Genomic DNA, 11,344 nt, shown 5'->3' with positions numbered 1-11,344 from the left:
ATGTGTATCTTAGAAACAATTTGAGAGACTATTGAAAGAAATCGCACAAAGAAAAACAAATGTATAATTAAGGGTATGATAAGATGAAAAATACCTTAGACATCTATGAAAAAAATTTTCAAATATCAACTTGCATACATACTCAATGATTGAGAAATAACAAAAATTGTTTTAGTGAAACAAAAATTCTTCAAATGAAACAAAAGTTAATAATAATAAGAAAATATTTTTTTATATTACCTAGTAAATGAAATGTTTATGTTATTAAACACTTAAATTGAGAGTATTAAACATTCTCAAAATATAAAATAAATAAAAATATTAAAAAAATAATAAAAATATTCAAATGTGAGACATAAAACTTTTTTAATTCACATACATGATTTTAACATAATTACATAAAGGTTATGATAAGATGAAAAATATATTGGAGTTGCGAATGAGTTTCATGACAAACCAAATAATTAGAAGAAATACAAAAATAGAAAGTATATATATATATATATATATATATATATATATATATGGTTACTTAATTAATTATGAATATTTTAATAATTTAAACGGAGATAGAGATATGGCGGAGATGAATATTATGACGGGGATATGTACACTCCCATACCCATCCCCATATCCAATTGAAAAGTCGGGGATTTCCCATACCCATACCTATACTCAGTCAATGCAGGGATTCTCTGTCAACACAAGGACGAGTTCGAGCAATATCCAAGGGGACATGTTTATTTACCATCTCTAATAATAACGATAGACGGACTTACATGGATGAGATTAATTAATATCAATTGCAACGACGGATAATTGTAGGGGCTGGGAGAGATCATGGTCCCTCTCAAGGATTTTTAATTTTTCTTAAATTATATATTTTGAAAATTTAAAAAAAAATTAAACATTTTTAAATTATAAGTAGTATATTATATAAATGGATGAAAATTAAATTGTTTGTATTTCTATTCCTTTTATAAAACACAACAATTAATATTAATAGATAATAAAAAATAAAATTAAATATATAAAGAATAAAAATATTTAGGTTTAAGTAATCTTTTGGTCATTATTTTCATTAAAAAATGTCAAATTGGTCATCAAGTCTTTTCTAGTCTCAATTTGGTCTTGTCTTTTGAAAAATTGACGCAATTTGGTTATTCTCATTAAATTTGTTGAAGCGGATCAAGGATTTTATCAGGATTGACAGTGAAATTATGTTAATTACACCAACAAAAAAAATCATCTTTATTTACAACTTCAAAAAGCATTGATCCGTTTCAAGAAATTTAATAAAAATGACCGCATTGCATAAGTTTTTTTATAATTCAGAACCAAATTGAAAGTAAAAAAATTTGAAGGACCAACTTATCATTTTTGAACTAAAACCATAACCAAAAGAGTAATTAAACCAAATATTTATTAAAATATTTTTTTATGTCCTTTCTTGTTGTCTTGTTAGTTGTACAAAAAATATACTCATCTCTCACTCTCATATGTTTTTTTTTTTTAAGGAAAAAGGGAGTTATATATAAACTCATTATTTTTTTTCTCTCATTTCTCATTTGCCCTATTTCTTTTTTGAAGATAAAAAAGTAATTCTCTTTTATCTTACTTGATAAATATTAATCTAGTAGTTAACATTGTTTTTTTTTATCTCATGAGCCTTTGGTATATTCATTTTTTATGAATATAGAAAAAAGGTATTATGCAGTACAAGAAAATACTACATTAATAACTAATTTTAGTGACAAAAAGTGGTTAGTTACGATAGTGACAAATTTAGATACCAATTTAAAAAATAAAAAAATTATTGGTTATTAAAATAGTCACTATAAAAAAAAATAATTGGTCACTAAATTGGTCATTAATTAATCAAAGACCAATTTAGAAATTAAGCAACTTTGGTAGCTAAAACCTAGTTAGCTAATTTTCAGTGACCAATTTCCTTTGGTAGCTAAAACCATAGTAGCTAATTTTACAGACAAATTTAGTGACAATTATATTTTTTTATTTATAATAGTAACGATTTTAGTAACTAATAATTTTTTACTTTGTAAATTGATATCAAAATCGGTCACTATAGTGACTAACAACTTTTAGTCACTAAAATTAGTTACTAATGAAGTATTTTCTTGTAGTGATATATTTTTTCATAACCGATTTTTAATTATGACTTAACTATAATATATTTTTCCTTTAATATTTACGCCTCTCAATTTTTTATTAAGGTATGATAAATTATTTTTAATATTATTTAGAAAAATAGATATATTGATGAAGAATAAAATAGATTCTTTTCAAAAGTGGTAAAAGTGAAGCTATTTATGAAGATGGAAACAAGATAGATTATACATTTTCACAACATTATACTGATGATCAAATTATACCGTTAGAGGAACCAATTTTTGAAACATTATACTAATGATCCAACAATCTAATGATCAAATAATTATATTATTTTAACCCCTCTAAAACTTATGGTTAAGATCTATTGCTAATGAGTTATACTTTTAATTGATAATTTACGTGCTAAAATTATAAAATTATCGATTATCCTTCTCCTTAATAAAAATTTAACAAATATTTTTAAAGTTAAAGGAAAAAATACAATATTTTTAAAATGTATTTAATTTATTAAAAACTTAATAGGACTAAATACACATTTTATCCACTTGATACTACAAAACATATATTTTAATGTCATTTTCAAAATAATATTTACGTTCGTGCATATTTTGAGAAGTAAAGTGAATATTGATTTAATTTACCAACTTGTAGTAAAATTATTTTGCTTTAATGTCAAAAAATAGAAATGATGGGTTCATGAATTCACATTTTTCTTATTTCTATATAAATAAAGAAATGACAATGAGGCACATGACAAAATGTTTAATTTCTTCAGGCGAATATCTTTAAATAAAAAAAAAAAAGTTTTGTTGATGAAAAATATGCAAATAAATTATTAGCATAATAGATGGCAAATGCATTGTCTTGTTACTTAGAATTAAAAATAAGTTTTCTTGTCCAACTTCATCACCCTCAGTTTATTCAAACAGAGAACAACATCAAACAATTCTAACTGAAATTACAGAACTAAAAACACCATATAAAATGAAAACATGTTTAAAACAACTAAACCAACCATACTTTCCAGCTTCGTCCAAGTTTACAACCTCAAACATTTGAGATATGTGTGATCTTTGAGATACTGAAAAAATAACAACAAAAAAATGTCAATACCCCAAATGTGTAAACGAATTGTTACTCTCAATTAATTAATTAATTATGTTATATTTTACAAAAGAGAAACTAAATATTTTTCAAAGTACAAATTGAGAAGACATATTCTTAATGAAAAATAAAAGAATTTAAATAACTTTTATTTCCTATAATAATTGGTTAATTTTATTTTGACTTTTAAAAAGTTATTTATTTTAATATCTATTTTTTTATACTTTAATCTTTGACATCAAAATTCCTTATCAAGTGAAGAAGTGACTTTTAGATGTATATCCTTATAAATTAGAGATATCACAATTATTAATTTTAAGAACATAATAATACTAAAAACTGTAAGAGAAAAAAAATATTTGTAAAAAGTAATGTAATAGCTGAGTAGACTAGAGAGAATAAAAAGGAAAATATTTATGTTTTAAAATGAAAGAAATGACATGTTAGTTTTTATGATTTTTCAAAAATTATTTTATAACATACTTTTTCAAGGCCAACTTTCACAATGTAAATAAATGTGGGAAAATGTAAAAAACTTAAAAATAGAAAATCGAAAATTAGAGATGTTTGGAATTTTTGTAACAAAAATTCTAAAACAGACGTTGTTTTGTAAACAGTGATGAAAAAAGAAAAACCTTTCGCCATATAATGTTTTTTTAAAATAGAATTTTCGTTTTTCAAAAAAAAAGAAAAAGAAGCAAACAGGTCTATTTTGTCATTTCAAGTCTCAAAATAGAAGAAAAAAAAAACTATTTTAACAAATATACAATAATATTGTAAAGAAATTTTTATGATATTTTAAATAATAGTTAATTTTTTAATCTTATTTAGTGAATAAAAATAATTAATATGATAATGAGTAATATAGTGTGAAAATATTATGTTTCAGCTGGAACCGACACACATCAGTTTTTCATAAAACTTAACTTTTATTTATATGTCTCTTTAAAATATTTACATGATTATATAATTATCAAAATTAATTATATTAAAATAGTTAAAAATATATGAAATCCTACTGAAACCTTCCATAGTTATAATTTTTAATCTACTATTTATTAAAATATTTGTTTCTTATTAGTATTTTGTAAACAATTTATAAGAAATTAAACCATTACAACAAACAACAATATTACATAAATTTAACTCGTGACAAAATTATTTTTATTAGTTATTTGGGTTTTTTTGATGAGATAAGTTTCTCATATATACATAAACTAACGTTTATGACCATTATATATATAAACATGATGCGAAAAGCTGATTGGATAAATCAGTGAAAATACATGGTGTACGTTTACTTTTTTTTAATTTTTAAAATAAAAGTAAATATTTTTTTTCAATTTTTTATAAATAAATTTTTATTTATTTTGTTGATAATTTCTTTTATTAAACATTCTTAATTTAGTTTAAAAATGATTAATTTTAAAAAATCAAATGAATGAAATAGTAACAAATAGGTTACTTAAAAAATAAAAATAGTAAAACAGTTGTTTTAATTTAAAAAAATGGTTATTTATTAAAGGATAAAATTGTAAATAGAAATGTAGATATCAAAATAGAATATTCTTTTATATATATATAGGTATCGATAAACATAATGTGAAAAGCTCAAACAAATATGTGTAAGAAAACCGCAATACACATTACCTCTTAATCCACTTTGCACCAACCATTTGTAATTGGAGAATTTCACCATTACCATATAAATGTCGTCAATGAAATTGTTCATCAGGTCTTCAAGAATAAGATTGAGCCAAATGTAATCCAAAAGGTTATCGTAAATCCCAGTGTCATACTGATGTAAAATTCATGACCGAAAAGAGAATATTCATCAATTTCAAAGATCGGATCTTGAGATAGCCCATCATCAATGCACAATTTTTTAAGTGGTGGTCCACAAAGATTTAGATTATCTTCATAACTTGAGGCATCAAAACTTTGTAGTTGCGTGCTAGTTGGAATAACTCCACTTAGATGATTATGTGACAAATCTAACATAGTGAGTCGATCAATTTGAGTAAGACTAACCAATAAATTGGTTTCTTGACAAATCAAGAAATTCAAGTGATTTTAGATTTCCAATATTTGAAGGGATTTGTCCAATAAAATTATTTCTTGACAAATTTAATGAAATCAACTCAACTAAATTCTCTATTTCCACTGGAATCTCTTCTGAAAAGTTATTACTGGAAAGATCAATGCCTTTTAGAAGTAATAACTCAGTAGTCTTGAATATTTGTTCTGAACCTTTCCACATCAAAAATGCATTCAAATCGTATAAGTGATAGGTTCTAAAATCACTAATGTTGATAAAATACCCATGCCGTCCATAATCACTTGAAAACGTCTTGTTAACCATTGATGTAAAATTATTTATACATGTAGGAATTTTTCCAGACAAGTTATTTAGTGAGAGATCAAATATTTGGATGCTTTTTAGATAACAAATTTGTAATGGTAAAATTCCATTGAAATTATTACTTCCCAAACTTAAGATTTGCAACTCTTGCATTTCGCTCCCGATCCAAGCAGGGATTTGCCCTGATAAATTGTTGTTTGACATATCAAGCATCACTAACTTTGTACAACGTCTTAAGGAGAAAGGGATCTCATGTGTTAAGTTATTGTTTCTTAATAATAATGCTTGAAGACCAAGAAGCAATCCTAATGAAGTAGGAATGTTTCCTGAAAATTTGTTGTGGCTCAAATCTAAATAAGCTAACGACTTAAAATGGCTCCAACAATCTGGAATTTGTCCAGAAAGATGATTATGTGCAAGGTCTAACTGATATAGTATTTTTTCAGGACCACTAGCACATAAAAATGAATGCGAATCTAATAAATTATTATTAGATAAATCAAGAAATATGGAACCTCGTAGAAATGGTGGAATAGGACCTTCAAATTGATTTGATGCAAGAATTAGGAAATCAACAATGTTCTTTCCAAAAATATTTGGAATTATACCATGTAGACTATTGTTTGAAATATCTATTGAACCCACATTTCCAGAAGCTAATTTAGCCCAAAACCACCTTGGAACCATATCCAATATTTTAGAATTTGAAATGTCAAGTTCGTCATATTTATTTTGCTTTCGCAACCATTTGGGAAATGTACCTAACAAGCAAGATTTCAACCTTATGGAACTCAATTGAAAAGGTGGGATCCAATTTTGGGTAAATGTTAAGGTTAATGGGTTATTAGATAAGTCCAAGTAAGATAACTTGGTTACATTAACAAAATGGTAGTCAGTGAACACACCATTTAAGGAATTTGACTGTATGTCTAATTCTTCTAGTTGAGGTGGAAATTGAATATTTTTTAAAATCTTTCCACTTAGCTTGTTTTCACCAATAGATAACACTCTTAAAGATGTGAACATTGAGAGGTCAATTAGTGTGCCATTGATTTCATTCATGTGTAGATATAATACTTCTAATGAATATCTAGCACATCCAGATAAATGATGAATTATTATTGAAAACTCTACACTCAATTTGTTATCCTCCATTCTTAATGAGTGCAAAGCGCATGCATTTCCAAATGATTTGGGAATTCCACCTTCTAGAAAGTTTGATGAGATTGATAAAGTTTCCAAGTGAAAGGGTAAATTACTATCTTCTCTTATCTTTCCATTCAGGTGATTGTTTGAAAGATCCAATGACATCAAAGCTGAAAAAGCTGAAAGGTCAGGAATCGTACCATTGATTTGATTTTCTTGCAAGCTCAAATGTTCTAATGTGTATTTAGCGCATCCAGACAATTGATGTATTATTGTTGAAAGCTCATCACTCAAGTTATTAGCCATCATGTCCAATGAGCGCAAAGCACATGCATTACCAAATAATTTCGGAATTCCACCTTCTAGAAAATTTGACGAGATTGATAAAGATTCCAATTGAGTTGACAATTTATTACCTTCTGCTATTTTTCCAGATAATTGATTATTTGAAAGATCCAATGACTTCAAAACTGAAAATGCTGAAATGTCTGGTAAAGATCCATTAATATAATTTTCTCCCAAATTCAAATCTTGTAGTGAGTATCTAATGCAACCACTAGATAAACTCTGAAGAATTGATGAAAGGTCTTCGGTTAAATTGTTTTGATGCATGTATAAAGAATGTAAGGTGCATATATTCATGAAGGATTTCAAAACCTCACCCTTGAAACTATTAGAAGAAAGGTCAAGGATCTCAAGAGAATTCATTGCCATGCCAAAATGTTTGGATACAGAATCCTCCAAGTTGTTATAAGAAAGGTCCAACTCAACAAGGTTGGAAGTTATATTTGACACCCATTGAAGTATCACAGGTGACGTGAAGGCGTTCTCAGAAAGATCAAAGGCCAAAAGAGAAGTAGAAAAGTTGAATTTGAAAGGCCTCAATGAAAGGATAAAATGATCAGAAAGGCTACAATCAATTAAGCTTAGCTCTCTTAGTTTTGGTAGCTTGGCAATGTTTTGCAGGCAACTATGACAACTATTAAGACCATGTATGGACCACAAGTAAAGATGGCTTAAAGAAATGAAATTAGACAGCAACTTACCCCTATCGTTGAATTCGAGATCTCCATTATAATCTTCCCCACCAAGATAAAGTTGTTGTAAGTTAGAAAGACTTCCCAGTTGAGATGGTATATATCCTTCAAAAATATTGAAGCTGAGGTCAAGATGTTCCAACTTAGAAAGGTTTCCGAGTTGGGATGGTATATTTCCTTCAAATGAATTGAAAGCGAGATCAAGATACTCCAGCTTAGAGAGACTTTGAAGTTCGGTTGGTAAATTTCCTTGAAAAGAATTGCCTCTGAGATCAAGATACTCCAACTTGGAGAGATTTCCGAGTTGAGTAGGGATAGAACCCTCAAGATTATTCGAAGCGAGATTAAGGTATTTCAAATGAGAAAGAGACCCAAACTGACTTGGAATTTTTCCGTCAAAATAACAGCATGAGAGATCAAGGTATCTCAAGTTCCTGAGAGAACCAAGAAACTCTGGGATATGTGAAAAAGAATTGTAACTGAGGTTGAGATACTTTAATTGTTGCAACTCAATCAATGATTGGTGGATCTTTCCGCTGATATAATAAGACCATGATTCAGTTTCATAATCATACTCACCATGAAGGTCGAGGCTTACGATATTAGCAGTGAGGTTGCTGCAGCAAATCCCTTTCCATTGGCAGCAATCAGGAGTGGTCCAAGAAGACAGCATGCCATGGTGATCAACAATGGAAGCTTTGAATCGGAGGAGTGCTTCCCTCTCCCTTTCTAAGCATCTTATCTCCTTCTCACCACCAACAATCTGGAATGCCACCAAACACACCATAAATATTATCACTTTCAAACCAATCGGACTCATCACTGACACTCTAATGCTTATCATCACAAACACACAATTCTTCTTCAGAATGTATTAAAAGAGATGATATTGGTATAAGGTTACCATTCCCAGTCAGCCATATATATACCATTCCAGATTCACCCAACCTACACAAACTACAAACATTACATATATGATATAGTCATGTACTTATGGTTAAAATTCAAAATAATTATACAAAAATAATATGCAACAAAATTTTATAATTATTATATTGAAGACGTAACTTTTTGGTGAAGACTATAATTTTTTTTTTAACTCAAATGTTTATTCTGCATTAAAAGCTAAAAATATTTGGAGCAAAATGTTACTTAGTTACTACTATTTTATGATTTTTGAAATTCTGTGTTGTGGTATACTAAGTTTTAAAATTTTAATATAGTATTTTATATTTTGAAAAAGATTTATTATATATTTTTAATATAATCGTTAAACATGTTAACAAAATTATTGGTAGATGTGTCTATTCATTAACACAAAAAAAGGCCTTTAACGTCATCCTAATAACGTCTGCTTAAAAAAAGCCCAACGTTAAAAATGACCGGTGGCATTTTTGTAAATAACAAGACCTTTTTAACGTCTGACGTGGAGCGGGCAGACGTTACTTAACGTCTGTTAAAAAATACCCCGACGTCACTCAAAAAAGGACGTCGGCCCCCTGCTCGACAGACGTCCCTTGATGTCGGACCAGCGCGCGCCAGACGTCCCTTTACGTCGGCCCCTCCCACCCCCGACGTCACTTAACGTCGAACATAACACCCCCGACGTTAAGTTTTAGTTTATCTATGCGCGAAACGCAGAAACCCTCGCGCTGTTCATCGTTTCCGCGAGAGTTCCCGCCGGCGACGCCATTTCCGACCCCCTCCAGGTGAGTTTCGAAAGGTTTTCGCCATCAAACTTGTTGGGGTTTGATTATGGGTTGATTTTACGCGTTTTGAACCGATTATTTTCCATTTTCATCCCCATTTGCAGCGTTTTGAGATTCGTCCCACTTGCTCTTCGTTCCCATTTGGCCAACAGTGTGCGGAGACCCTAGAATTCCTCTCAAAGTTCGTCTTTCAATTAGAAGAGGTTAGTTCGTCCCACTTCCTAGTTCATTTTATGTTTTTTCCCACCCACCAATTAAACAATACCTGAGTCTAATTATTGTCCATGTAGATATTGGTATAAGGTTACCATTCCCAGTCAGCCATATATATACCATTCCAGATTCACCCAACCTACACAAACTACAAAAACGGTGTACTTATTGTTAAAATTCAAAATATTTATCTCACAAATAATATGCAACAAAATTTTCTAATTATTATATAGAAAACGTGTAACTTTTGAATCAACCCATTCCATACGACACATTTTACTGAATCTTTTACTAACGTTTATAACATTTACAGTGTCACTTAGTGATTGCTCCCACCCATTTAAGCTTTACAATTTAATAAATACAAAAAGAAAGCAAAATAGTAAAACTTTGAAGAATTCCAGAATACGTTAGTGTCACTACTATACAATGAGGGATCTTCTATCTCCTGGTTGGTCACATCACAATCAACAAGTTGCGCTTCAATAATTTTACAGACTTAAAAATGACTAAAATATGTTTTTAGGAATATAAAATACTGAATTGAAACGTTTAAAATTTTATCAGTAAACAAATATCTCCATCAGTTCTATTAACGTGGAAATTTAATGTATAAAAAACACTGAACATAAAAAAGACTAAAACATTCATCTAATACAGGTAAAATAATTTATTAAGTTATGTAAACAAATTGTACTAAGTTATTCTTCTTTCTCTAACCTTTTTAAGTTGTCACCACTAAAATATCTAATAATCTTTTTTAAAGATTTTTTTGTATTTCTTCATTATTGCTGGAATAACATCAATTTCCAAGCAGAAGTTGATAAAAATACAACTCCAAAATAACTAATTATATTTTTAAAATTAACAAAATTTTAGGGAGATGACTTCAAAAGTCTACTAAAAGAACAAAACAAGAAAAGGACTTTAAAATTGATTACAAACTTTTTTAAATAATTATTTATCACCCATTTTGGTACACGAAGTAGTTTTTCGTTTTTTGTTTTTTGTTTTTTGTTTTTTTGCATTTTCTTAAATAAAATACGAGTACTTTAAGTAAAATGGCATGTATGTGATTCTTAATAACTGTAGAACTTATCCTAATATTTATACAACCATTAAATTATATCTTTTATAATGAAAAGAAGTCCCTTTCTAAGTTGGACAAGCAAAAAATAATAAAAATAATTTAGTTTCTAAAATTTAAGTTTGAAAAATTCTTTTAAATATTTTCCCTAACTTGTCATTAGGGCTTGAATAATTCCAATGACTTAAAACTGATAAAAGATAAATACTACGACTTCAAAAGTCTCTGATTAGAAATAAGTAAAGAAAACAACTTTTGATTGGATAGCATATATTTATTTTCAAAATATTGTAATTTTTGTGGACAGAATTTTAATTGAAAAAAAAAAACTTTGCAAGTGTAGTAGACAAAAGTTTAAAACTTTAAATCACTTACATCTCACGTTCTATAGCGTGTGAAACGTTTCTTTTTGAACCGGACTCTTTTCGATAAATTTCTGTCTAAACAATTTTAAAGTATGAAAATGAGTTACAAAAAGTTGAATTAACTATTTTATATGTTAAAAATAACTCATGTATAAATTAAAAATGTATATTTTTGAGCAAACTATATA

The 11,344-nt window shown here is 28.1% G+C and overlaps 1 protein-coding gene across 2 annotated transcripts; it reads right to left on the bottom strand.

The window, feature by feature from the left end:
* Positions 1-2,981: 2,981 nt before the first annotated feature.
* Positions 2,982-8,659, bottom strand: LOC114172055 (receptor-like protein 35). 2 transcript variants are annotated; one of them, XM_028056786.1, is made up of 3 exons: positions 7,792-8,659; positions 4,888-5,035; positions 2,982-3,214 (listed from the first exon to the last, which is right to left on the bottom strand). In XM_028056786.1, the coding sequence occupies exons 1-2, from the start codon at positions 8,624-8,626 to the stop codon at positions 5,031-5,033; spliced, it is 840 nt and encodes a 279-aa protein (XP_027912587.1). In that variant the 5' UTR covers positions 8,627-8,659; the 3' UTR covers positions 2,982-3,214; positions 4,888-5,030. The 2 variants fall into 2 exon arrangements, with proteins under 2 accessions (XP_027912587.1, XP_027912586.1); XM_028056785.1 differs by having other exon boundaries at positions 4,888-8,659.
* Positions 8,660-11,344: the final 2,685 nt, after the last annotated feature.

The sequence above is a fragment of the Vigna unguiculata genome, unplaced genomic scaffold, assembly GCF_004118075.2.
Source record: "Vigna unguiculata cultivar IT97K-499-35 unplaced genomic scaffold, ASM411807v1 contig_48, whole genome shotgun sequence".
Classification (NCBI taxonomy): Eukaryota; Viridiplantae; Streptophyta; class Magnoliopsida; order Fabales; family Fabaceae; genus Vigna; species Vigna unguiculata.
Note: the sequence above shows the minus strand (reverse complement) of the source record. Positions and strands in the feature narration are given on the sequence as shown.

What these genes read in the sequence shown, in the direction of transcription:
- LOC114172055 (XM_028056785.1), bottom strand. Translation starts at nt 8,626, where the DNA reads ATGATAAGCATTAGAGTGTCAGTGATGAGTCCGATTGGTTTGAAAGTG.